The sequence below is a fragment of the Balaenoptera borealis genome, assembly GCF_965194805.1.
Source record: "Balaenoptera borealis genome assembly, chromosome: 1".
Lineage (NCBI taxonomy): Eukaryota > Metazoa > Chordata > Mammalia > Artiodactyla > Balaenopteridae > Balaenoptera > Balaenoptera borealis.
In genome coordinates, this window is record NC_138860.1 from 158,764,568 (window position 1) to 158,792,023 (window position 27,456).

General features: G+C 53.7%; 1 protein-coding gene across 4 annotated transcripts; it reads right to left on the reverse strand.

Moving 5' to 3' along the window:
* Positions 1-6,558: 6,558 nt before the first annotated feature.
* TIE1 (tyrosine kinase with immunoglobulin like and EGF like domains 1) lies at positions 6,559-26,109 on the reverse strand. 4 transcript variants are annotated; one of them, XM_082344882.1, is made up of 23 exons: positions 25,939-26,107; positions 22,907-23,224; positions 22,716-22,826; positions 21,096-21,251; positions 20,802-20,933; positions 20,501-20,641; positions 20,153-20,281; positions 19,185-19,330; positions 18,814-18,958; positions 16,224-16,511; positions 15,894-16,031; positions 15,411-15,707; positions 14,604-14,894; positions 14,073-14,263; positions 11,509-11,719; positions 11,237-11,347; positions 10,833-11,023; positions 9,732-9,845; positions 9,552-9,622; positions 8,358-8,398; positions 8,156-8,252; positions 7,969-8,068; positions 6,559-7,021 (listed from the first exon to the last, which is right to left on the reverse strand). In XM_082344882.1, the coding sequence occupies exons 1-23, from the start codon at positions 25,994-25,996 to the stop codon at positions 6,950-6,952; spliced, it is 3,549 nt and encodes a 1,182-aa protein (XP_082201008.1). In that variant the 5' UTR covers positions 25,997-26,107; the 3' UTR covers positions 6,559-6,949. The 4 variants fall into 4 exon arrangements, 3 of the variants coding, with proteins under 3 accessions (XP_082201008.1, XP_082201009.1, XP_082201010.1); XM_082344883.1 differs by having other exon boundaries at positions 16,224-16,382; positions 25,939-26,106; XM_082344884.1 differs by lacking the exon at positions 20,153-20,281.
* Between the last annotated feature and the right edge of the window lie 1,347 nt (positions 26,110-27,456).

Sequence of the window (27,456 nt, forward strand, 5' to 3'; positions counted from 1 at the left end):
GTCCCACCAACTACCATTAAAGAGCACTTGCTATTTGCCAGCCCTACGCTAATGCGTTGTCTCATTACATCCCACGAGGACTCCATTCTGTGCCCTTGTTCTTACCTTACGGAAGAGAAAACGCAGGCTGAGATGGATTAACTGAGTTGTCCAAAGTCACTCTATTAAGGGGAACTGAGATTTGAATTCAGGTGTGTCTGACTCCAAAGCCTGTTCTTATAGCTACTACATGGGCACCTCTGACTAGGACTACTGTTTTCTCCACTTTATTCATTTATTTAACGTTATGTGCCTGGCACAGGGCCACACCAGGCCAGAGTCTCTCCCACAGGATGAGGCTGGGTTCAAAACAGGCATCAGGAGAGGTTTTATTCAAGTAAATGGGAAAAGGGCCCCTAGGTGCCCAGAAACGACCCCAAGCGAGAGCTACAGGGGACCCAATTTGGTCAGCCTTCTGTCCTCCTGAGCTGCTGGGCTCTCTCTGACCCCTGAATCCAAGTTTCCTGCTGAGGAAACGTGAGGACCAGACCACTCCGGCCAGACTCTGGGAGCGGGCCTGGGGTGAGATAAGAGATGCACAGCCCGTGGGAGGAGCCTGAGCTGCCCAGAGGGCCAGGCAGGAAATCACCCCTTCCTTGGGGCCGAGAGGGGAATGACTCAGGGCTGACGGGTGGGAGTTCCGTTTTTGCAGTCCGGGCAGGCTGCAGCGGGGCCTCTTGGACAAAGCACTGGGGTTCGTCTTTCCCACAGCCGCCAGCCAAATGAGGCTTCAAGAGGCGTGCCTTGGCCTTCCCTCTTCCCTTTCCATCATTTCCCTGGAAACAAGTTTGCGCTGCTGAGTTGGTCTCTTGTTCCAACCCTTGCCCAACCCAGGTCATCCCCTGTGGGAATACAGCTGCCGAGTGAGGCAGTGAGGACTGCAGCTAGACAGGGCTGGGGCAGGTGAGGCTGAGAGTTTAGGTGCTTTGGCCTGAAGTTCTCTGCCTTGTTTGTAGTGGCGTCCTGGGTCCTATGGTGCCACAGTGGACGTGTGAGCTCTTCTGTTGGGGGAGAATGCCCTTGGGGCCCGCCCTTAGCCCAGGACCTGGCGCGCAGTATGCAATCAAAGTATTGGTGTTGGATTTGCAAGCTGGTATTATACCCCAGTCGGGCCCTTTCCCCTGTGCCAGAGAAGCACCACAGCACTGCGGCTACGAGAAGGATTCTGGATCCAGAATGTCTCGGTTTGAACCCCAACTCTGCCATTTATGAGCTGCCAGGCTCTGGCTAAGTTACTTAACCTCTCTGAGCCTGTTGTCTCTTCTGTAGAATGGAAATGATAATAATAGTACCTACCTAATAGGGTTGTTGAAGATGAAAGGAATTAATATGTGCCACGTGCTTGGGCTGTGCCTGGCAATTAAGCACCATGTATGTAGCAGCTGTTTTTGTTCTTTCAGTGACTGGCACTTCCAGCAACCCAGTCATCTAAACAGAAGTGTGGCAATAATCCTAGACTCCTTCCCTTTCCTTCCACGCCCATATTCAACCCCTGGCCATTCTATCACCTAAGTATTTCTTCCAGCTCACCACCACACCATCACTTCTTCATTCTCTCTCTCTTTTTTAACAGCTTTATTGGAATTTAATTTACATACCATACAATTCACCCAATTAAAGTGTGCAATTCAATGGCTTTTAGTATATTCACAGATATATGAAATCACAGTCAATTTTAGATCACTTTTATCTCCTCAAAAAGAAATCCTGGGACTTCCCTGGTGGCACAGTGGTTAAGACTCTGCGCTCCCAATGCAGGCGGCCTGGGTTCGATCCCTGGTCCAGGAACTAGATCCCACACGCGTGCCGCAACTAAGAGTTTGCATGCCACAACTAAGGAGCCCACGAGCTGCAACTGAGGAGCCCGCCTGCCGCAACTAACTAAATAAATATTAAAAAAAAAAAAGAAGAAATCCTGTACCTTTTAGCTCTTGCCCTCCTATCCCTCCATCTGCTAATCCCAAACTCTAAGCAACCTGCAATTTACCTCCTATTTCTAAATACTTGTCCATTCTGGACATTTCATATAAATGAAATACAAACAAATATAATATGTGGTCTTTTTGTGACTGGCTTCTCTCTTAGCATGGTATTTTCAAGGTTCATGCATGTTGTAGAGTGCATCAGCATTTCATTCCCTTTTAATGGCTGAAATAGTATTCAATTGTATGGATATACTGCATTTTGTTTATCCATTCATCAGTCGATAGACATTTGGGTTGTTTCCACTTTTTGGCTATTATGAATAATGCTTCTATAAATATTCAAGTACAGTTTTGTGTGGGCATATGTTTTCGTTTCTCTTGGGTATATACCTAGGAATGGAAGTGCGGGGTCCTATGGAAATTTTATGCTTAATTGTTCGAGGAACCGCTAGGCTATTTTCCAAAGAGGCTGCACCATTTTACCTTCCCACCAGCAATGTATGAGGGTTCTAATTTCTCCTTGTCAACGCTTGTTATTATCTGACTTTTGATTATAGCCATCCTAGTGGATATGAAGTGGTATCTCCTTATAGTATTTTTTTAAAAAATTATTGAAGTATAGTTGATTTACAATGTTGTGTTCATTTCTGCTGTACAGCAAAGTGATTCAGTTACATATATATATTCTTTTCCATTATGGTTTATCACAGGATATTGAATACAGTTTCTTGTGCTTTACAGTAGGACCTTATTGTTTATCCATCCTATATATAATAGTTTGAATCTGCTAATCCCAAACTTCCAATCCTTCCCTCCCCCACCCCAACTCTCTTTACACTTTTGATTTGAATTTTCCTGATGACTAATAATGTTGAACATCTTTTCTTGTGCTTATTGGCCGTTTGTATATCTTCTTTGGAGAAATGTCTATTCAGGGCCTTTGCTTATTTAAAAAAATTGGGATATTTATCTTTATTGAGTTGTAAGTCTTCTTTATGTATCCTAGATACAAGTCCCTTCTCAGATATGTGATTTGCAAATATTTTTTTTCCCATTCTATGGGTTGTCTTTTGACCTTCTTGATAATGTCCTTTGATATGCCAAAGTTTTCAACTTTGATGAAGTCTAATTCATTTATTTTTAATTTTGTTACTTGTGCTTTTGGTGTCATATCTAAGAATTCATTGCTAAATTCAAGGTAATGAAGATTTACCCCTATGTTTTCTTTTAAAGGTTTTACAGTTTTAGCTCTTGCATTTAGGTCTTTGATCCAGTTTAAGATTGTTTATGCTGTTTGTAAAAGGTCCAATTCATTCTTCTGCATGTGGCTATTCAGTTGTCCCAGCGCCATTTGTTGAGGACCATTCTTTCCCCATTGAATGGTCTTGGCACTTTTGTTTAAAATTAGTTGATCATAGACACATGGGTTTCTTTCTAGACTCTCAGTTCTATTCTATTGATCTATCTATCCTTATGCCAGTACCACACTATCTTGATTTTTATTGCTTTGTAATAAGTTTCGCAATTAGGAAGTGTCAGTCCTCCAAATTTGTTCTTCTTTTTCAAGATTGTTTTGGCTGATTTGGGTCTCTTGCAATTCCATATGGATTTTAGAATCAGCTTGTCAATTTCTACTAAGAAGCCAGTTAGTATTCTGACAGGATTGCATTGAATCTGTAGATCAGTTTGGGAAGTATTATTATCTTAACAATACTAAGTCTTCCAATTCATGAACATGAGATGTTTTTCCATTTATTTAGATGTGCTTTGATTTCTTTTAATGATGTTTTGTAGTTTTCAGAGTATAAGTTTTGCATGCCAAATATATTCCTAACTATTTTATTCTTTTTAGTGCTATTGTAAATGGAATTTTCTTATTTTCATTTTCAGATTGTTCATTGCAAGTATATAAAAGAGAACTGTTTTTTGTATATAAATCTTGTGTCCTGCAAACTTGCTGAACTCATTTATCAGTTCTAATAGTTTTTTAGTGGATTCCTTAGGATTTCCTGGATACACAATCATGTTATCTGCAAATAGAGACAGTTTTACTTCTTCCTTTCCAGTCTGGATGCTGTTTGTTTATTTTTCTTGCCCATCTGCCCTGGCTAGAACCTCCAGTACAGTGTTGAATAGAAGTGGGGAGACAGATATCTTTGTCTTATTCCTTCCTGTTCTTAGGGAGAAAGCATTCAGTCTTTCACTATTAAGTATGATGTGGATTTTTGTAAATGCCCTGTATCAGGTTGATGAAGTCTCCTTCTATTCTTAGTTTTAGTTGTTTTTTTTTTTTTTTTAAACATGAAAGTGTGTTGGATTTTGTCAAATGCTTTTTCTGTGCCTATTGAGATGATCATGTAGTTTTTGTTTTTCATTCTATTGATACGTTGACATATTACATTAATCGGTTTTTGGATGTTTAACCAACCTCGGCACTCCTGGGATAAATCCCACTTGGTTATGTTATGCAATCCTTTTTATATGTTGCTGGATTCTGTTTGCTAGTATTTTCTTGAGAATTTTTGTGTCCATATTCATAAGATATATTGATCTGTTGTTTTGTTTTCTTGTGATGTTTTGTCTGCTCTGTGTATCAGGGTAATACTGGTCTTACAGAATGAATTGGGAGCTATTCTTTCCTCTTCTATTTTTGAAGAGTTTGTGAAAATTTTGTATTTATTCTTTAAATGTTTGGTGGAATTCACCAGCAAAGCCATCTGGGCATGGGCTTTTCTTTGTAGGTCGTTTTTTGATTACTAATTTAATCTTTTTACTTGTCATAAGTCTATTGTGATTGCCTATTTTTTCTTGTCAATTTTGGTAGTTCCTGTCTTTCTAGGAATTTGTCCATTTTATTTAAGGTATCTAATTTATAGGCACGTCACTTTGTTCCTCTATAATCCATCTTCCACAGAGTAACCAGTGATCTTTTCAAAAATGCAAATCTGATCATGACACACCCCTGCATCCAGCTCTTCTATGGCTGCCCTTTGCCCTTAGGATAAAGACTCATATCTTTAATATTCCCTATAAGGTTCAGTACGGGCTGGCCCCTGTCACCTCTCTGCAGTCATTACCCTCATGGAGCTATGTCCTCCCTTTGTTCCAGACACAGGGAATTCTTTGCAGCTCCTGAACATACCACATGTCACAGGTGCTGTTTCCTCTACCAGGTGTTTTCTTCTGTCAAGCTCCTGCTTCTTCTTCATGGCCCATATTAAAATGTTACTTTCTCTAGAAAAGCTTTCCCGACTGCATCTCCTTTCTATGTATCCCACAGGTCCCGTCTCCCTCTCTTATAGCATACACCACTGTATTTTATTGTTTGTTTACATATCTGTCACCCCACAGGGGCATCTTTGTTTATATATTGGTCCCTACCAGAGATAACTTTTTAATCCCCACATCCAAGACCTGGAAATATCCCTGCAGTAGATCTGAAATGGAATTTCATTCTAGCAAATCCCATCTCCCCTAGCATGCATAGCCTCCCCTTTACTCCAGTTAATTTCTTCTTCTTAAATTCAGCTCTACTCTCTATCCACTCAAGTCTTTTTGGAATACAGATTCTGATAATCACCCCCTTCCCCAACTTCCTGCATTTGTGTATAATGATTATCAGCTGACACCTGCTGAACACTATGTCCAAGGTCATAGTTGTGAAAAATGTCCCTGTGTAATCTTATTTAGTGCTAACAGCAGTGAGGTAGCTGTTACTAACTTCATTTTTCAGAGGAGAAAACTGAAGCTCAGAGAGGTTAAGTGAGTTGACCAAGGTCACACAGATAGTAAGTGATATAGCAGGGACTTGGACATGGGTCTGTGTGATTCCAGTATCTGTGCTCTTAACCACAATATCATCCTATCTTTATGTCTTCTTCAATTTTATCTGATTCGCTGAAAAAATGTGAGAAGCAAGACAAGTCTTGTTTCTTAAGGACCAGTGGGAGAGAAATCTGAGGCCAGCAGTGACAAATCAAAAGGATGGGCAAACCTGAAGGCCACACAGCATGGGGTAGTGATTTGGGACTAGCTTTCAGTACAGGGATCACCTCCCCACACACTTAGAGACTCTGAGGAAGGCAAAGGAATCCTACCGTGGCTGGCTGAAGTTGGAAGTGACCTCTGCTTTCTTCCTTTGGGGCCCACAAGCCGGGCAGTACCAAGCCAGGGAAGGCCGCCTAGAGACATAAGGAAAATGGGAGCTCAAGACAGGTCAGAATCTGTCCGGTGCTGAGGTGTCAGTTTGAGCTGAGGCTGGCTTAGAGCCGATCCTAGGAGGGACTGTTTGGACAGAGCAAAGACTCCTAGGCTGGCAGCTACCTAGGGAGACATATTGGTGATAGAGGCTGGAAAGCTGGGAAGAGACCAGGGGAGAATTGGACTTCTCATTATGATGGAGATGTGGGGGCAATGTATGTATAAAATAGGTCTTCAAGAACATCTCCCATCATGGAGAGGCAACCCCCGTAGAGGGCTTGGAATAATGACAGTGTAACCAGGGATAGCATTTCTTTTCCTGGAAAGTCCAGTTTCTCCCTCTTTGGCTTAACTTTTCCCTGGGATTGACCAGCAGTAAAAGGTAGACATCGGATGGAGCTTCTCAGAGCATTTATTTTTCCTGATTACAAGGCTGGGAGTGGGGCGCAGCTGAACAGGGCATGTTAGTGGTATGAGTGCTGGCTTGAGTGGAGGGGCTGAAGCAGGGGTTTGAGGGCAGGGAACAGAAGAGCACAAACGTGGAACAGCTGAACTAGAACGAAGGACGTGAGGGTAGCCGTCAGTGATTCAGGAGGCACTGGGAGCAACTGCAAAGGATGAGGACCCACCCCCCCGAAGCCCACCCCATCCCTGGATCCCCTTTTTTCTTCCTTAAGTTAAAAAACAATTCCTTGAGGCAGCTCAGGCGACAAGGGTCAGAAGTCACAGGTTGAAGAGCCGAGTTTGCTCTGGCCAGCAGAGCCACGTTCTGGCCGGATGGCAGCTCAGGCCTCCTCAGCTGTAGCGTCGATGCCCGCGTACGTGAAGTTCTCAAACAGCGACATGTTCACGTAGGCCTGGGGAGCAGAGCAAGCTTTAGTGGGGGCCAGGGATGGGGGCGTGCCTGCCCTGGAGGTCCTTGACTTCCACGTGGTTGGGGTATTTGAAGTGACACGGATTTGTTCTGGAGACTCAAGATGACCCCATTGCCAAGGGTGGTCCTCACCAGCCCAGAGCAGCAAGGTCATCAGACCACAGCTGGGGGCTCACATGAGAGACCCTTGACACAGTTGTTCAATAGGAGTTTTTTCATGCCCTTATCCGATGAATTGATTGCTAATGCATTCATCCATTCATTTACTTATTCATCTATTTATAAGGCTATTCTTGATGATTTACCCATTTTTCTGGTTATTTGATTATTCCCTCATTCTTAAGATAGTTTAATAACTCCTTTAACTACTTAGTGATTAATTAATTCATATGACAAAGTCTTCACGTTACTCATTTTGATGCATTTCTTCACTTATATTTATTTGATAATTCATTTATTTATATGCTTACTAGATTCAGTTATTTAATTACGTGTTTATTTGATTGATTATTGTATCATCCATCCACTAATTCTATTCATTCATTCATTCAGTTACTGGGTCATTCATTCATCCTCCATCCATTTGGTGAGCTGACCATCCATGATTCCACTCTGGCTCTGTGCCAGGTGAGGTGTCCCAGATGAGAATGGGCTGATGGTCCCAGCAGAGGACAGGCAGGGAGTCTGGGACCTGGGACCTGGGACAAGGACTTGCTGCTGAGGCTAATCAGTGGCCTTGGAAGAGTTTAGAAGGGCCTAGTGTCCAACCCAGTGAGAGCTGGAAAGGGGGGCTGCATCCCAGGGCCCGGCCTAGCTGTGGTGCAGCTAGTGGTGGGGACAGGGACGCAGAGGCTGCTGCTCTCTGGCTCCTATGAGAGGGCACCCCTGTGAGCTCGGCGAGACCAGCCCCCATCCCCCCAGGCTCCTCACCTTCCTGGCTTCCAGCATTCGGCCCAGCTGCAGCGCGATCTGGGCAAAGGGGGGTCGCTCGTACGGACGGTCCCGCCAGCACTGCCGCATCAGCTCGTACCTGCAGGTGGGGTATCGCTGAGGTGAGGGTGGGTCAGGGCCTGCTGGGGTAACGGGGTTCCCGGGGCTCAAGGCTGAGGGGACTCACACTTCATCATCACAGTTGCGAGGCTGCTCCATGCGGTAGCCCTGCGGCAGCTTCTCATAGAGCTCGGCACATGTCATGCCGCAGTACGGGGTGCCCCCTGCGGGAGGGGCAACGCTCTCTCAGCCCAGGGCCCAGGAGGGAGGGTGGGGGTGGGGTAGGGAGAAGGTGGGGACCCTCTCGGGAACAGGGGTCAGGGACTCACCAAGGCTCACGATCTCCCAGAGGAGGACCCCAAAGGACCAACTGAAATGAGGAGGATGTACTTAGTTACCTTCTAGGCCCCGGGGCCCAGCAGCTTAGTGTCTACCTACCCCGGGCGTGCAGCCCCTCCCAGCCCCTGTGTGTATCTACTTTGCAAGGGTCTGGCCTTGGCCAGCTGTTGTCTCTGCAACTGAAACTCCTTCACAGCCTCCCAGGCTTAATGTAATCATAGCTAACATTTTTACTGTGCACTTACCGTAAGCGAGGCACTGATCATTTAACGTATATGTTAATTCATTTAACCCTCACACCAACCTTATGGTATAGGTACAATTATTATCCCCATTTTACAGATGGAGACACAGAGGCACTGAGAGCTTAGCTAGCTCACCCAAGGCCACACAGCTAGTAAGTGGCAGAGCTGGGATTCAAACCCTGGCAGTCTCGCTCCAAAGCCCTTGCTCTTAACTGCCTCTTATATTGTAACAACAGCTGTGCAGGTTAGAGGCGGCTGAGGCCAGGGTGGAAGTTCTAGTTGCGGGGAGGGAATCTCAGGGGTCTTGGGGCAGAAGCAGGAAGTAGGCAAGTAGTGATCAGAGGGGTGGTGGTGTGGTGGATAGTGAGCCGGGCAGGCCAGGCCAAGGGGCTTGGGGCAAGGGGCAGAGCCAGGGCTGGAGCGCTGGGCAGGCCAGGCTCCCTGGAGAGAAGGGCAGGGGTGTGCCAGGATGGCTGTTTGGAGGAGGGAGCGCAGAGAGGGCGTCTTGGGGGTCATGCTCTGGTTAGGTCCTCGGGTGGGGATGACCTGCCCTTCAGAGAGGAAGGCGAGACATTCTCTGAGTGGTCTCTCCATTCACCCAGGCATTATCCACCAGCATCCCCAAGCCTCTCCAAGGCATCCTCCAGTCTCTTAGTCAAATACAGCCCTAAACCACCCCTACTCCAATCCTACTCCTGACACACCTTCCAAGTTGAAACTTCCTTCCAGCTAGCCCCACGCCTTCCCACTAAGATGCCAGGCACGGCCAAGGTATACCTGAGACACGTCTGTGTCACACCTGTGTCACACCTGGAACACACCGTAGGGATGGCCAAGTCACACCTTGGACTACCTGAGACATCTCTGAGGTGCGTCCAGGTTACATCTACAAGCATCCTCAGGGGACCAGACCCTCCCGCCCCTCCCCCCCACACTCACACATCGCTCTTGGTGGTATAGACACTGTAGTTCAGAGACTCAATGGCCATCCAGCGCACGGGGAGACGCCCCTGGGAGAGAGTGGGTTTGAGGGGTCAGGTGACGAGAAAGGGGCTGTTCAGCAGGTTCCGGGAGGCAGGGCCAGGCCTGGCCCTGAGAGGGGGACCCAGTGAGACTTACCATCGTCTTCTTCACATAAACCTCCTCCCCCCGAGAAAGGCCGAAGTCCGCAATCTTGGAGGCCAGGTTCTCTCCGACTAGCACGTTTCGGGCAGCCAGGTCCCTGTGGATGAACTGCAGGCACGGTCAGAAGTCAGGAAAGATGGGGGATGAGTGAGCCCCAGACTCCGGGGCCAGCGAGGGGTCTGGCCCCGCGGCTGGCTTCGTGGGCCCCTACGTGCCTTTAGTAGCCCCTTACTCTTCTGCCTCCCAACCCAGGCCTCATCCTGGATCAGAAACTCCTGCCTGAGAAGAACCACAGTGCTGGCTGTCATCCCTTCCTTCTTGTGACCTGGGCCACGGCCAAGTTCAGGCTGTATCCCTCTCCTGGGACGAAGGTGGGCTTTTCCCCAGTGACCACACTGCACCTTCTCCTCTTTGCATGCTCCCTGACCCCGTCTTTCCTGACCTCTCCCCGACCCCCACCCCACTGATGAGCGTGGAAAGGCCCTTCTCTTGCCCAAAGTGACCTCTCCCTTGAGTTCCAGATCCTCCCCACTGGGCCCTCCACCTTCCTCAGAGACCTCTCTCCATCACCCCTCCCTCTATCTTGGCCCCTTCCCCTCTGCTTTCAAAGATACTCAAAACTTTAATAACTTCAGAATGCCTCTCCTCAGTCTCTGGTCACCCCCTGCAACTGTCCCCTCTCTCCTTTCATTCAAGCAGGGTGTCCTCAAACTTGGGCTCGGGACTCCCCTGTCTGTTCTACCCTCCAGCCTCTCCTGGTGAGTCTCGCCCACTCCCTGGCCACCAGTGTCACCATCTGTGAAGTGACAGCCCCCAAACTGTCGTCTCCGGCCCAGGCCTCCCTCCTGAGTTTTAGGCTGGCTTCTACAACCGCTAAGCCAACACCTCCACCATGATGTCCCTCGGATGCTTCAAATGCAACATCTTTTTCAGACCTGCTTCTCGCCCTGTGTTCTCACCCACTCATCCAGGACAGGATGGGGTCACATCCCTCTTTATTCCTCAATCCCACATCAATTAGAGCCTGCCAATTTAATCTCCTGAAGTCCGCTCGATGGTCTCCCCTCACCTCCCCCAACACACACTCACACACACCTGCTTCTCACTCAGGTACTGCATGCCATTGGCAGCATCACTGGCAAAACGCAGCAACTGCCGGGAGCTGAGGGTGGAGGCCGTTCCATGTTCTCGGGCAAAAGCTGGGTCAGTTTCCAGGACCCGGCTCTTCCTCAGGAAATCAAGCAGGTTCCCATAGGGGGCATATTCAATGGCGATATACAAGTAACCTGGGAGGTGAGGAATACAGGGTGGTGGTTTATACTCAGACAACCTGGGGTGGCAGCAGGCACCCCATGGTACTAGACAGGGAACCTGGTGCACGAAGGAGAACCAATAGTGATGTTTCGGTGTCCTGAAGCTTCCCACAAGCTACAGATGCAAGGGTGACGGCTGATAATGGGGGTCTGGAAGAAAGGGTAGGTGATGAGTTGGGAGCTCACCTCGGTTCTCACAGGCCCCCAAGAGGTTGATGATGTTGGGGTGATGCCCCAATTTGCACAGAACTTCCAGTTCTCCCGCGAAGTCACGATGATCATTTTCAGAGGCATACTCTGTGTAAAGAATCCAATATCACTTTTGCCGAAAATAACCCTGGAGAAAGGGTGTGGGCTGGTGAGGGCTGGTGTCAGTTGCTGGTGGAAGCCAGGTGGGGCCTGGGACTGTGGGACAAAGGAGAGGGTCAGGGCTTGGGCGGGAGTCACTCGCAGCGGACCTTTCAGCATCTTGATGGCTGCGTTCATCTTGAGTCCGTCCTTCTTGATCATGGCCCGGATGACCTGGCCGAAGTTCCCCTCCCCAATGAGATCCTCAAAGGTGATGTCCTCCCATTCCAGCACTGGGTAATTCAGGGGCTCGGGCTGTGGTTTTGGCCGCCGGGTCAGTGTCAAGGTGCCCGAGCTGAACTGCAGGATGGTCTCCTCACCCTTCATAGGATGGGACAAGTGGGCAGACAGTCCGCACAAGAGACAGGGGCAGCAAGATGCACAGATAGGCAGACAAAGAGTGGTTAGACAAATGGACAGAGACTCAGACAGAGGGCACCCTGGTGGCCAGCCAGGCACAGTCAGACACAGGACACATATTGAGATGGAATCATATGAGATGGAGCCATAGGTAGGCTGTTGGGTGGACAGATGTCCAAGGAGAGAAATGCAGAGGCCGCCACCTGGGGATCAGGTGTGTGGGGCTCTGGAGGAACAAGGAGTGGGTAAAATTGCTAGAAGCCACGGCAGGAGTCGATGGAAGGATGATACTCCCAACATTTAAAACTGAAAGGAACTGGAATGAACTGTGATGGGGTGTAATGAGCTTCCCCTTATTGTGCTAATCCCACAACCAGTTTTTTTTTTGTCACCAAGGACGCTCTGGAGGGGATTCCAGCCCTGGGCGGTGGGCTAGGGTACATTTACTGCGCACCTACTCCATGCTAAGTCCTGAGCTGCTGGGAGCCAATGGATGGGTTTTCTTCTCCACAGCAGTGGAAGCAGAGATTACCCCTGTCCACCCACTTGGCGACCACCCATAGCTCTCAAATCACCCCGGGACCTGAGGATAGAAAGAGCACAAAAAAGGGAATATCCACTCCCCCCAACCAAGCAGGAGCTGGGCCACCTGCACAGGGATGATAGCAGGAAGAGGGAACCGCTGAACAGGACCATGGGCGCTGCCAATATGAGAACCAAAAGAAGGGTTAAGACAGACCTGGTGGTGGGTGTGGTCCCTACGTGAGCTGCAGCCCAGCTTGAGGGGCGAGGGCTGAGGACACAGGTCACATGGATTCACACAAAACACGGACAGCTGAAGGCACACACCAGCATGCACACGCACGTTCTAGTGGTGGCCCCTATGCAGGGCATCCATGAGAGCTACACGTGGACATGTGCTCAGGCAGGAGCACAAGCAGAGGGACGCAGGCACGTACAGATGGGGGCACTCACAGGGACGCACACGTGCACTCACGCCCGGCACACGCGCTCATGCATACACGCACGCATACGCATACGCGCACGCAGGTGCACGTAGCAGGGGTACATCTTGATATATGTCAGGGTGCTATACCCATTTAAGGCTGCTTTCCTACTCCTTCCCTCCACATTCGTACCCGTGACCCTCCCCTGCCACAGCCAGGGCCGCTTTCTGCACACACTGACCTCAGAAGGAGGCCAGTGCAGCCTGGAACAAAGAGGCTGATTGAATCTCTGAAGGGAGTTTTCTAAAGGCATGGCAGAGACAATAGCCTCAGACACTAGGCTTTCTATCACAAGGATCAGCCCTTGAGAGAGAAGTTTTTTGTTTTTGTTTTTTTGAAATGCCAAAGCTTGGCTGTAAATATCAAGAGCCCAGGCACAGAGGACCAAGGTCAGAGTTCAGATCATAAGTGACAACAGTGGGGAAGATCCCAGAGGAGAGAGAGATGGGAGGAGGTGACAAGATGAGGTGATGCCTTGTCCCCGAAGAGGAGCCAGCACCCCACCCCCACCCCCAGCCCCTCGGTGTGGGCCTGCTGGCTGGAGGGGCATAGGCAGGACAGAAAGCTCAGCCAGGTTTACAGGGAAGCCAAGAAGAGTGGAGGCCTGTGCTTCCTGTCTCCAGGAGTGATAGGTGAGGCTGCAGGCCCAGCTCAACAGCTGTAGGAGGGTCTGCAGCAACGGGTCTGAGGGCCATAGAATACGCTGCCTTCTGCAGGGCACAGGGAAGCCCCTTGGAGTTCTTACGTTTCCCCAAGGAGGCCCTGGGATTTGCAAGGATGGAGGTTGGGACGAGGAACTCACAGCGGGAGTGCCCTGCCGGCAGGAAGGAGGCTACGGTAAGGGCTGAGGACATGAGTCACAGATGCGTGCAGGTGCAGGCTGGTACCCAAGTGCGGGACGGCCTGCCCGGACAGAGGCCGGCACGGAGCCCAGGCGTTCCCTACGTTATCACCAGGCTTCCCAGGCTTCCATCACCCCTCGTGAGAAGGGGGAGAATCCTTAATTGACCGTGGTGCAACATGGACATAACCAAGTGATTCTGAACTGAGGATATTAAACATGTCACCACGAATATAAATGGGCTGTGAGTTGAGTTCACTTCTAGAGAAATAGAGAAAATTATTGATAAGTATTGCACCCTTGCACGTTGTTGAGTGTAGTCTTATACCTATGACATAAACACCCATGTGCGCGCGCACACACACACACACGCTCGCAGTGTACAAATACTCATGTGTGTATAGGTAGGAACGTATATACACAAGGTCTGCACACATGTGCCCTGAGAAGGGTACAGGTGACTGACCGATCCCGACTGGTAGGTGAAGGTGCGTCTGCGATGCAGGCAGCTTCTGCGGATGCACGCCAGGGTTAAGAGGGCAGCCAGGATGGTGAGGCAGGTGGCAGACACAGAGCCCACCACAGCCAGGACCAGCTGTTGATCCAGACCCTCTTCAGCTGCCTGGACCTCTTGGACCGGGCCCTCACTCTGCAGCCCTGGATCCAATAAGAGGGGCAGATCATAGGGACGCCTGGGTCAGGGAACCCAGAGGCCACCATGGGGTCACACAGAGGGAGAGGTCAGAGATCCCAGTTCCAGGGAGGGAGCAGGTATATCAGGCCTAGGACCAATGGGTCTGGAATGACATGATTTTTCCAGCACTAGGACAATGGGTCATAGGAAGGGAAGGGTCAGGGTCCCCAGTGCCAGGGTTTGTGTCATTTGTTGGGAGGGGGCCTAGGATGCCCTAGCTCCAAGGCAGGGGATCACTTGGAAGGAGAGAGCATTGAGACTGTTCCTGTGGTCCAGGAGTCCTCTTGGGCCCCGCCCTCTCACCGTTGCTTAGGGTGGACTCTTCTACCATGTTGCTCCAGTCACCGGGGCCCTGGACGCTGGCCCGCACACGGAAGAGGTAGCGCGTGCTGGCGTTGAGGCCGCGGACGACGGTGCTCGTCTCCTCGGGCCTGTCCACGTCCATCCACAGCGGGTCTCCTGAGCCCTCAGCCACCTGCACCTCCACAATGTACTTGGATATAGGCCCAGCTGGAGCCTCTGGGCGCTGCCACACCAGCTGGATCTCGGAGTCTGAAAGGGCCTGGGCGTGGAGGTGTCGGGGGGCTGGGGGCCCTGCGGACACGGGGGTGAGAAGGCAGGGCTCAGATGGGACCGGGTTGTGTGGCTGTGGGGTCAGACAGATCCACTCTAGCTGTGTCCCCGGCTCCGCGAACCCCAGAATGGGAGCCACCCCACCAACCTCCTCCTTCCTTCCTGGGCTGAATCCCTCTCCCTGCGGATTCCTTCACCCCTGAGCTTCTGCTGCCCGTGGTTCTCCTTACATGCCAAGTCTTCCTGGCGGCCCAGACCCTCCCAGTGTCATAGGTCCTCCCCATGTCCCCCCACACCCTGTGTTCCCACCAAGTCCCGTGTCCTCCTGGTACCCTGTATCCTTCCCTGTGTCATGTTCTCCCCGTGCTTGTGTCTGCCTCACATCCCGGGTCCTCCCTATGCCCATGTTTTCACGTTCAATGCTCTCTGCATGTCCATCCAGGCTCCTATAACCTCCTATGTCCTTTTGGGTCTCCTGTGTTCCCTGCGTCCCATGTCCTCCCTCGTCTTGAGCCCATCACCCCCTCCCCAGCGTACCGCTGGGGGGCAGAAGCACACGAGCAGCGGGTGAGGCTGGGCCCAGGAGGGTACAGTGGTAGAGTCGCACGTCCAGCTGGTAGTGGGTGCCAGGTGTGAGTCCGGTCAGGAGGGCGGTGCGGGCCTGGGGGGACGAGACGTTCTCCCGCCGCTCCTGTCCCCGGGCCCCGTCCCACAGGCGCAGCAGGAAACCATCGCCCACCAGTGGCCCCGGCACCGAGGGTAAGGACCAGCTCACTCGCAACCGGTCGGGGCCCTCCACATGCCAGCCCTCCAGCCACGGCTGCAACAAGGGCTCTGGGGCCAGAGGTCGGGGGTCAGAACTGTCCGGTGGGTCCCTGGGGCCGGACGGGATACTGATCCCCAGGGGACAACCTCCAGTGGGAAAGGCAGGGACCCCCAGGGTGGACAAGCCATGACAACCCTGAGTGCATAGGACAGTAACCCCTGGGGGGCGGAAAGGGATAACTATTGGCCTCTCACCAGGACAGTCTGTGGTCATGAGGGTGGGAGGCCCCCAGGCCCCCTCCCCACCTTCCCCTGGCCGGCTCAGCTGCACGCGGACACTGTATCCCGTCTTCGGCCTCAGGTTCATTAACGTCACGTTCTCACTGGGGTCCACTGGGGGCGGGGTGTGCAGCACACACTATTCAGTCCCAACCCCTTCCAGAAGCCACCACTCTCCCTTCAGTCCCTCTCTTCTCCACACACTTCTCCCTCCCTTTCCATCCCCCCTTTCCCCTCATCACTGCCTGATGTCCCGTCCTTCCCCAGCCACCCCCCCTCCCCACCCCCTGCTCTCGCCCCGCTCACCCACGATGGTGGACCAGGCCATGGTGCTGTCCTGGGGCCGGTAGTGCAGCCGTACAGAGGTGATGGGCCCATCCCCGGAGAAGGAGACCAGCGGGGAGACCACGAGCTGGCGGCTCTGCTTGGCCAGGAGCCGAGGGGCAGTCAGGGGCACCGGGGGCACTGCCAGGAGACTTGGGGTAAGGCATGGCCCAGACAGCACCCTCCCGTCGTTGGAAATAAGAGCAGACTCTGTCTTCTGGGCATCAAAGACAACTCTGGTTTTTGGTTTAGATCTGGGGACCCCTTGGGCTGGGGAGAGACCAAGTTCAACAGATGACCAGAGTGTCCAGGGCCCAGGGAGGACAGCTCAGGGTGCGAGGACTCGGCAATAAGGACATGAGGATGTCCCAAAAGATGTGAAGTGAGGGAGTGGCATGGCTGGACAGGAGTTTGGGGGAGGGCACTCTGCCCATGCAAGGTGGGTGCAGACGGAGGGACCTGAAACCCACGGCAGTGTCACCCTACTCTCTGCCCCTTCCCCCATCATCCATCACTCTCTTAATTAAAAAAAAAAAAGTAGCAGGTGATGAAGCACCTGCTCTACCTGGATGCTTCATGTGCATGGTCTCTAATCCTGACAAGTGCCTTCAGGCAGGGCTCATCACCCCTATCTTATGAATGAAGAAACTGAGGCTCAGAGACATGGAACAACTTGCTTAAAGACACGGAGCCAGGGTTTGAACAAGGTCTATCTGACCAGGCCACCTAAAATCAGCCCATCCTGCTCCAAGCAGCTTTTGTGCCCCTGCTCAGTTTCATCACCCCATGGTCACTGCCCTTTCTGCCTTAGCTTTTCTCTCCGGATTATTGCATTAATGCCTTAACTGGTTCCCTTGCCTCTTTCAGACATTTTCCAGACGGATTTTCTAAGAATGGATGGATGGATGGATGGATGGATGGGAGAATGGGGGAGGGTCAAGGAAGGTGCAGGGGTGTGGCTGAGGGGGTGGGAGGGAACAGTGGGGTCAGGCAGGAAGAAGTATGTCAGGAGGAAGTGCTGGTCTGGAGGGAGAGAAAGGTCCAGTTTGGATCCTATGGAGCCACTGGGCCTGTGGCTCACATGTGGGGTTAGATGTGGAGGTGGCTGGATAGAAAGTGGGCCCTTGGGGCTTCCCTGGTGGCGCAGTGGTTGAGAATCTGCCTGCTAATGCAGGGGACACAGGTTCGAGCCCTGGTCTGGGAAGATCCCACATGCCGCGGAGCAACTGGGCCCGTGAGCCACAATTACTGAGCCTGCGCGTCTGGAGCCTGTGCTCCGCAACAAGAGAGGCCACGATAGTGAGAGGCCCGCGCACCATGATGAAGAGTGGCCCCCGTTTGCCGCAGCTAGAGGAAGCCCTCGCACAGAAACGAAGACCCAACACAGCCCAAAAAATAAATAAATAAATAAATAATAATTAAAGGTGCTAATAAAAAAAAAAAAAAAGAAAGTGGGCCCTTGAGTCATGCACCAGGTAACTTCCATGCTGACTTCAGAACCAGACCTCCACTACGCAGAGGTCCCGCCAATTGGGTCTGGGGCCCAGGAGAGGGGTCCAGGCTGCAGATCATATCTGGGAGTTGCTAGGGAACGGTTGAAATCTTAGAAATAGTTGACATTTTAACTAATAATAACAATAAATGTCAACATACATTGAGCACATACCCTGTGTCAGGCACTGTGCTAAATGCTTAAAAGCATCATCTAATTTAATCTTTACAGCAACCCTATCAAGGGAGCGCTGATATCCTCATTTCACAGAGAGAGAAACAAGCTATGAGGAGATAAGTAACTTGCTTAGATGATGGAGCTAGAGTTGTAGTGAAGATTCAAAGCCAAGTTGCCTGGGCCCAAAGCCTGGGGAGAGTGAGAAGAGAAAGGCTGGAGGTGGGGCACCAGGGTGGTAGAGGGGTTGGCAGAGTAGTGGAGAGAGAATGGGAAGCAGAGTCTGACAGTGAGAAAGAGGAAGATGAGCAAGAGGTCTGGGCTTATGTCAGGGGAAGGCGGGGTCAGGAGCACAGGGAAAGATGAGCCAAGGGGCGGCAGGGGCTGTGAATGTCTGAGGCTTATGGTGCTGGAGAAGGTGAGGGACACCTATACCGGGGTGTGGGTGTTCTGCTCTGAGCGATCCTGGACGCTGGCAGCTACCTCCTTACTCACCAGGAAGCCCCTTTGGAAATGAAGCAGGTCACCCTCTGAGCTCCACAGCCCCAGGCACTCCCCTGTCCTAGCAATGAGTGCCCTGTGGTGTGACTCGGGGTTGGGGGGTGGGGGGATGCAACATCCCAGAGGTGGAGTGAAAGGCACTGTGTGTCTGTGGGGCGGGGTTTGGGGGAGGTAGAGAGGGGAAGCATCACCCTGGGCAAGGCTGCAGGGTGTCCCCTTTCTGGGGCATGGGATGCCCTTTCCAGATGGGACTGAGCTGTGCTCCAGCCTGGACAATGCCCTGCCCAGGCCACAGGTTGACGACAAGCCCTCTCCTCTGCCTGGTGCTGGGCTGTGGCCTTAGATGCCCTTGGCCTTCCTGCGACGATGCCCAGTCTGAGCAGCATCAGCTAGGACATCACTGACCTTTGACGTTGACCCTGAAGCGTCGGCTGTCTTGGCCACCGGACGTGGACACGCGGCACTCCCAGAGCCCACTGTCCCCAAGAGCCAAGCGGGGCACCTCGAACTCGGCTGTGGTCCTATCTGGCTCCACAATGGCCTTGGTGGACTGAGAGAGATAGGGGAAGGGGACAGACCACAGAGAATGTGTGCCATGTGGATACAAGTGTGCTCGTCCAGGCTGATGAGGGGACAGAACCTGGGTGGTGGTCCCTCAACAATCAGCCTGACCCCATTTGAGCTGTGGTCAGGCCGGTGGGCAGAGCCCGCAGAAAGCCCCGAGGGGTCAGGGGTCTGGAGGGGCAGGGGCCCTGGGCTGGGGTCACGGGGCTGACCAGGAGGACCGTGCCGTCTGGCTTGCGGAGCTCCACGCTGCCCCGGACTGGGAAGGGGTTCCCCGCGGCGGCACAGTTGATCCGGGGTGTCGTCTCTAAGTTGAACTCCAGTTCTGAAACCATGTCCAGGATCTGGGGGATCCGGTCTGGGGAGAGAGGGGACATGCATCCTGGAGGCCCTGCAAGGGCAGATACGTGACTGCCACAGCGCCCCTCCTCCGGAGTCCTGCATCTTAGCGGCGGTACCGCCAGCAGCCCAGTCACCCAGGCCTGAAAGCCAGCAAAGTCCTGTGCAACTCCTCCAGGGCCCCCATGCCCACCTCTGACTGCCCCTGAGTCTACCTCCTGCACCCTCCGCCTCCTCATACCCTCCCACACGGAGACCAGACCCCTTGCCAGCCTCACAGCCGGAACGCTGGTTCAGGCCTCCATCATTTCTGGGCCCTGCGACAGGTCTTCCAGGCTCTCCTGCTTCCACTCCCCACCCAGCAGCCAGTGTCCTCTCTCAAACGCAAACCTGAGAGCCCTGTGCCTCTTCAACAATTCCCTGCTGGCCTCTCACATTAAGTGCAAATCCTATAGCCTGTCATTCAAAGGCCCCAAGATTTGACCTCCTCTGATCACTCCCGGAGCCTCCCCTCACGCCACTGTCCTGGTACCTGAGCCTGAGTCCTCAATCCCCCCGACGTTGCCCTGCTCTCTCTCCAGCCATCTTTCTCTTGTCCTTCATATCCCATCTCAGATCGCACCTCTTCCCAAAAGCCCTCCCTGATTCTCTCAGGCTGGTCAGGGCCTCCTCTGGGCTCCCACCCACTCTGGGGTGCTGCCCATCCCTGTATGGATGATGTGGGCTGGCGGTGAGAACCTCCAGACCATGAGCTCCCTGAGGGCAGGGCTTTGAGCCAGGGAGATGCGTCTGGTGAAGGCTGACCTGTTCCGAGGGACCTCAGAGCCCCCCGTGCTCGTACCTGACTTCTCACAGTGCACCCCATGCCACCCGGAGGGGCAGACGCAGCCGCTGAAGCGGTCACAAGTGCCGCCGTTCTGACACTGGCACTGGAGGTGGCAGTCAGCCCCAAAATGACCTGGGGCACAGGCTGGGAACAGAGGGGGTGTGGTTAGAGGGGCACAGGTCAGGGGGCAACGAGGGCCGGCTGGGGCCTGGGTAATGACAGGCTGGGTAGAAAGGGCACTGACCAAGTGAGCGGGGACCATGGAGGTCTTGGTGTGCAAGTCAGGGCCAGAGTGAAGGGCTGGGGCCGGGCTTGTAGCCGACTGCCTGGGTCAGGGAGCACGGAGGGTGGGTTAGTCCGTACCTTCCTGGCACTGGCTTCCTCTCCAGCCAGATCCACAAGAACAGCCATAGGGGTCCGGAAGGCAGAAGGTGAGGCCTCGGCAGCCTGATGTGCCTGGGCACTGTTCCTGGCAGCTCTGCCCAAAACGGCCCTCTCTGCAGGCTAGAAAGAGGGCATGTGGGTGTAGGGGCCTCTGCTGGGCCCCAGGGTTCAAGACCTACTTGGCATGTTCACCCTCCAAGGTCCATGCCCATGGTTTGAGAGTCTTCCCCCAGCCAGGCATCCTCTCCTGCCCAGGTCTTAGTGCCCCCCTCCTCCTTACCCTGCTCACAGCGGGTCCCAGTGAATCCAGGGGGGCACACACACTCGCCGTCCTGGTCGTGGCAGACACCTCCATGCAGGCAGCCCGGGCATTCCTTGGTACAGTCTTGTCCCCAGTGCCCTGCCCCACAACCTGCAGGAATGTGCTTTCAGCAGCTGACCCTCACCCACTGGACCACTGCTGCTGAGGACTGGGGCAGCCCTGGGGGACCAGAGGATGCAGGGGGTCCACAGGAAGTACCATAGGGCTCCCAGCCTCCCACACCACCCACCACCTCTGCCCTCTGCTCCTGACCCCGCACGATGAGTCGAAAGAAGGCGCTGCCCAGTGGGCTGGCTTCCAGGTAGGTGGCACTGTAGATGCCGCTTGATGACGGCTGCACGCTTGGGAGCTGCAGCAAAAACCGCCCTTCCTGGGCCTCGTGCCAGTCCAGGGTGTAGAAGTAGGATCCTGGGGGCATAAACGGGTCAGGGGCCTCAGCATCACACAAGAGCTGGTGTTCCCTCCCTCTGCCCACCTCGGCCTGAGTCACATCAACGTGCGCCAGGCAGAGTGAGCAGACCTGGGGGAAGGCACCAGCGAGTGTCTGGACCCAAGCGAGAAAGCTGGGAAGCATCCCCTTTTCCATGCTCCACCAACCACTCAGTAAATCACCAAGTCCGGTTCAATCTCCCCCTCGTCTCCTAAAGCTGCCCACTCCTCTCCACGTGCACTGCCACCACCCTGCTCCCAGCCTCCCACAGCCTTCCAAGCAGTCTCTCTGCCTCCAGTCTCCCCCTTTCCTGTCCCTCCTTCACTCAGCAGCCAGTGAGATTTTTCTCCAATAGATTGCGCAGTAGCTCCCCTACTTAAGCTCTTCCAGAGTTCTCCACTGCCCTCAAGACAACATCCGACTCCTTAGCAAATCTTTTTCACCAGTTTGGCCACTGTGTAGACCATACCTCTCCACATCCTGCCTGACTCCTAACATTCCTGAATTCCTGAATTGCTTGTATCTCTTCTAGAAACACTGTGGTATCTCACAGCTTCCTGCCTTTGCTCTTATCAATCCTCCTCCTGGAATGTTCTTCCCCTCTTCTTCATGAAGCTAGCTCCCAGGAGCCTCTCCCTCCAGGACGTGTGGATCCTAATATCAGGGTCCTTGTCCCTGCCCCACCCCTTCTTGCCTCTTTGCTCAGGATGGAACAGAGATTCTAGGGAACGCAGGTCTACCTGACTCTCCACATCTCTCATCAGTTCGGGGGGCCTGGAGCTCAGGAGGCAAACCCCTTGGCCCAAGAGAAGGGTCCTCCTCCCTCAGGAGCCCAGGGACACATGAGTCAGCCAAAGGGCTGTGGGTGTGAGAGCTGAGGCAGGAATCTTTGGGGCCACACAGGAAAACTGCTTCCTTCTATGGGGTGCCCAGAGGGCCTGACAGGGCCAGGGTGGGGGCAGGCCTGGGCTGAGATCCCCAGGCCTGCCCAGGCCCCTGCACGTGTCTTGACAAATCTCTGGAAGAGGCCAAACCTCCCTTGCCTGTTCTGGGACTTTGTTACCCGTTCTCTTCTTCAGCATGGGGACTGCTGCTCCCTGCCAGACGGGCTAATGTGATAGCACCTGCTAACTCTCAGAGGAGAGTCCAACGTGAGGGGTTAACATAGCACTAATTTGGGGGTGACAGGGAAGGAGGTAGCTGACCACGAGGCTGCTGGTCCTCTGGGCGCAGTAGGAGGACATCTCACAGCTAGAGATGAGTTGGATGCAGGTGCTTCCCATGGACCTGGTGCAGGAGAGAGGGGGCGCCCCGGAGGTTGGCCAGTGGGGGTAACAGGTGCTGTGTCAGGGGCCAAAACTGGGAACACTGAGGGCCATGGAGGTGCTGGGGTGTCAGAGCTATGGGTTTACCTGCCCACCCAGTTCAGATGCCCCTCTCACCGTTGCTCTTCCAGATCACATCTGTCTGCTTCTCCTTGCGCACCCACGCGGAAAGTACTGCCGTGTCGCCCTTATTCACCGTGTGTGTGACCTTGTCCGGGAGCAGGTGGGCTGCGAGGCGGATGGAGGGCGGGGTCAGGGGTCAAGGGCAGCCCCTCCTGCCCCTTCTCCCCGCCGGTGGCCGGACTTACCTCCTGGGCTGTTGTGCACGTAGAGGACGCGCGTGCGCCGCGCCCCCGCGCCGCCCACGCAGGAGAAGACGCCCACCAGGTCGGAGGGCTGCGAGAAGCCGCGCAGTGTCACCTGGCGCGAGCCATTGCGGGCCAGGTGCAGGGGCTGCCAGGGCCGGGGCGTGCGCACGATGCGGTCGTCCTTCTCCAGCAGCAGCGGGGGCCCCCAGGCGTCCGAGCCCCTGCCCGCCCCCGCCTCCCCGGACACGCAGGTCAGGAAGAAGCGCTGGGGCTCGGTCAGGCGCAGGTCGGCCAGCAGCGTCAGGTCCACCGCAGCGCCTGGACCGGGATACCGGGCTCCGTATGTGGCAGGGCCCCGCCCTCACCCCTGCCCCGCCCTCCCCCTCTTGCCCCTCTCCTCCCCTCCTCTCCCCCCCTCTCCCCGCCCGCCCCCCAGGCACTGAACTTTATCAGGCACGTCCACCCCCGTCCCTTCCTGTCCCAGTCCCCTTCCCGGTGCACTGGCCCCTTTCCTTCAAGTCTCTTCATCCTAAAAGAACAAAAACAAAAACAAAGCCCCTTCTCTGGCTTCCCCATCCCCTCCCTTCTCCTGCCAGATGGCTTCCCTTTACAGCCCAGCCTTCGGAAAGAAAGAATGATCTATGCGCCCCGTCTCCATTTCCTCTATTCCCGGCAGTCCCCTTTCCTGACCTGTCTCTGCAGCTGCTCTGCAAAGGGGAGCCGCTCTCCCTGCCCTCCCCCCCGCCCCCCACCGCCGAGTGCCGGCTAGGAGAGCCGTGGAGATCAGAAGTGTCTTGGAGGAACCCCTCCCCATCACTCCAGAAATCTGGACCTGTTTGTTGTGCTGGGATTGAAGGTGGGAGAGGCTGGGTTCTGCAGCCAGCTGGTTATGGGGCAGAAAGGAAGAGAGCTCTGGGCCCAGCAAAAGGCCAGAAGCAGGGAGGGCAGACCCTAGGACAGAGTTGGGGCTGAAACACACACAGACACCAGGTGGGCCTTGGTCTTTGCCTTCCAAAGAGCTCTGGGCCCCATGGGGAGACAGACATGGACCTACCCGGCAAATGCAGGGCACTGTGTGGGGAGCACAGAGAAGGGACGCCTAACCCAGCATGCGGGAGGCAGGGGATGAACAGGTGTCTCCCGGGAGGTACAGCTTGAGGGTCTTACAGCTGAGCAGGGTACGGTGAGGGTTCAGAATGAGGACAGGGAGAGGTCAGTGGTAGGAAGGGCATTCTAGGCAGAGGGCACAGCCTGAGTAAAGGTGTGGAATGAAAGGCTGGGGCACGCAGTGTGAGGCAGCAGCCAGGAGGGACCAAGTAGAGCCGGAGTCCAGGCCTGGCTGAGCCCTGCCAGCCTCCTCAGCCCCGGGGCCCACACCTACCCGAGCCCCTCCTACTCTGTCCCTGCCTGTTCACTGCCAAGTGGTTAGTTGGTTTAAGTGCTACTTCACTTATCAATGGCTATTCTTTGAGAGGCTGCCATGAGTAAATGAAGCTGACTGCCTGTCCTGTGCCGAGCACCTGTTTTCCTTTGGGTCCTCACACCCTCCAGAAGTTGATGTCTTTCCATCCACAGAGGAAGGTCATGATAATTATTCTCGACGCTTCCTCTAGCAAGCTCATCCCCTCCCTGGGCTTTCACTATCACTTCTGAGTCAATAACCCCTGAATGGCCTCTCAGCTCGGGCCTGCTTTCCATCAGCTCTTCCCAAACCTGCTCCACTCTGCGCTCCCTGCCTCGGCAGACGGCAAAGCCCGCCTGAGATACAAGCTTTAGAGTCAACTCGTACCCCTGCTGTCATAATAATTAATGTTTATTGGAGGTCAGTGATATGCCAGGTACTTTACGTATGTTCTCTCATTTTATCATTCCAACTCTCCTGGGAGGTGAGTGTTATCACCCCAATTTTATAGCTGGCAAATTAAGGCTCAGAGAAATAACTTGCCCAAGGTCATACGACGAGTAACTGGCAGACCCCGGTTGTCTAACTCTAAAAGTCTACACCTCGGAGCACCACTCTGGCTGCCCCAATCAGTCGCAAAATTCTATTTCCTCAAAGCCTCTTGGCTTCATCCCCATCCCCAAGCCCGCCCTTGTTAACCCTCATCCTTACCCCCCTGGACCATCCTGACAGCCACACTCCTGCTTCCTCAACTCATCCTCCGAAGTGATCCCTCTAAGACCTTGTGACTCTCTGGCCTACAACCTTCCATGGCTCCCCATTGCCCTCAGGATGCAGTGCTTGCTCTTGAGCCCTCTGCTGCTCACACTGCCCCTCCTGCTGCGTTCGCTCCAGGAACCCTCTCTCCTGTGCACTTCCCCGCCTCTGAGACTTGCATCTATTTTTCTGGCTGCCTGGAATGAAGACCACCCCTCTTAGTGAAGTCTTTCCGAATCCCTTTTCGTCTCCTACCCTGAAGCAGAGTAAGCTGACTCCTCGGTGCTCCTCTGTGTCTATCTGTTCAGCGCTCACCTGGTGTCCCGTGTCCCCCACTAGACCATGAACCACTCTAGGCGGCCTTTGCGTTCTAATCCTCTGTGGGCACCACACTGAAGGAATCGGCTACAGCTTATTCAGAAGCTCTTACCAAGTGCTCTGTGTAAATTACCTCCTTTAAACCCAGTAACAGCCATAGGAGGTCCACACCATTTAATCTGTTGTACAGATCTAGCGGCTGTCTGCCTCTCAACTAATGGCCTGTCCCTTAGCACAGCTCCTGGAATATTGTTGGTGCTTGACAATGCTTGATAAATGAATAATTGAGTGAGTCCCACACACTGACCATGTGAGTACCCACAGAAAGCTTCACGGGCCCAGAGGCCCTGCTGCTCCCCACTGATGTTCACCTCCAACACAGTCAATGGCTGCTCCCCTCCCCCAATCCCTGGTGCCTGCCTGGGTTTTCCAGGCCCTCATCCCACTTTCTAGCGGATCAGGGTGCAGAGGAAAGTGATGGCAGTGATGATAGGGTTTTCTCGGGGGGAGTCAGGGCTTTGGGGGTTGGGTGGGGGGAGGTTCAGGGCAGACTTACCAACATGAGAAGCCAGGAAGAAGATGGGGAGCAGCAAAGGGGGCCCCAGCCAGACCATAATCCAGAGGCTGACCAGGCCAGCCGGGACAAGCGGGGCCCACGGTCAGTCACTCTGGGTCTGGCTGCTCAGCCTGTGCTGTCAGTGTGTGTTGGTATTGGGGAGGAAGAGGAAATGAGTTAGCTTGGGTGGGAGGCGGGCCGGGGAGAGGGGTGGGGAGGACTTATCCTGCTTCTGGGCCTCTGGGCCCCCCTAGTCCGGCCCCTACAAGGCTGGGGATGGGTGTGGCCTGGAAGGTCCTGGACTGGGGTCACTTGAGGTGGGGGAGGGTTGTGATAAGGACAGACCTGGGGACTGTTGGACTGTTTCCCCTCCCCTCTTCTCCGCGTGGTCCTCAGCCTTGCCAGCACGCAGGAGGCAGGAGGCAGGAAAGGGAGGAAGCCGGTGGCTTCCTCCTATTGAGAGGGGATGGGGGAGGATATTGTTCTGGGGTGTCCCTCCCCCAGCACAAACACACGATTCCTCAAGTATGCGTCCCAGGACGTGGTTACATGGTTGTCCTCGAGAGCCGTTCATGTATGGAACACAAGGATCTGGCATGTACACAAAGGAACAAAAGAACACACTCAGGGCAAAAACCCTTTGATTCAATCTTATGTAACTCTCTCATTTCACAGACGGGAAAACTGAGGCCTGCAGGGCTTGAAGGCTCTCTGAGGTCATGGTGAGGCTGGGACCTGAACTTCTGACTTCGTTGCTCCTCAAGGACTCATGCTAAGCAGACCCAGAGAATGCACAGGGAGTGAGTCCCTTGGGTTAAGCCAGTAACAGAGGCTTCAGCACACTGTCTGCCTGATGTCATTACCCTTGGGCACTGGGGCAGCAGAAGCCCCACCCAGGGAGCGCCCGTACTCTTGAGGGCTGATAACAGCCTGGGAGCAGTCCCAGCCCCTTGACAAAGGCTCCGAAGCCCCATGGATCTGCTGTGCCCCTCATGTCTCCCTGCCCTGATGCCACCTCTCCACTGGCAATTCCCAGAGCAGAGCCTGACCCACAGGCACAGAATGCCTGCCGAGGCGGGGTGGCAGTGGGGGTCTGTCCTGGCAGGGAGCAAAGGGAGACGTGTTGGAGCCCTCCGATGGCCAGGCTTGCTAGTGAAATCTGTGACTCCTCTGCCCTTGAATGGAGTGGTTGCGGTGGGGTGAGACCTGGTGCCAGGTTAGGGGACTGGTTTGGGAGTCCAAACCCTCCTTTTGGGGCTGGGACATCTTCCCAGAGTCTGTTCCCAGGTGAAAGCTGGACTCTCTTTTGGACTCACCAGGCTCTAATTCACTGTCTGGGGGAAGCTGGGCCCCTGCAGCCTAACTGAGCTGGTTTAGCCCTGCGGCTCATCTGAAAATCCCTGAAAAGTCTCTGGAGAGACGTTGACTCCGGGTGTAGTTTGAAAAACAGATCAGGGAAGACCCCCAGGCCCACGCTGTAGGCCCCCGGACACCCCGTTCCTAGGTGTGAGTCTGGGA

Excerpts from the sequence above, each read along its gene's own strand:
- TIE1 (XM_082344882.1), bottom strand. The coding sequence starts at position 25,996 with ATGGTCTGGCTGGGGCCCCCTTTGCTGCTCCCCATCTTCTTCCTGGCT. Across the intron at positions 20,934-21,095 it reads CTTTCGACTCATCGTGCGGG|GTTGTGGGGCAGGGCACTGG; the intron begins GTCAGGAGCAGA and ends ACATTCCTGCAG. Across the intron at positions 18,959-19,184 it reads CAGACGGCACGGTCCTCCTG|TCCACCAAGGCCATTGTGGA; the intron begins GTCAGCCCCGTG and ends TATCTCTCTCAG.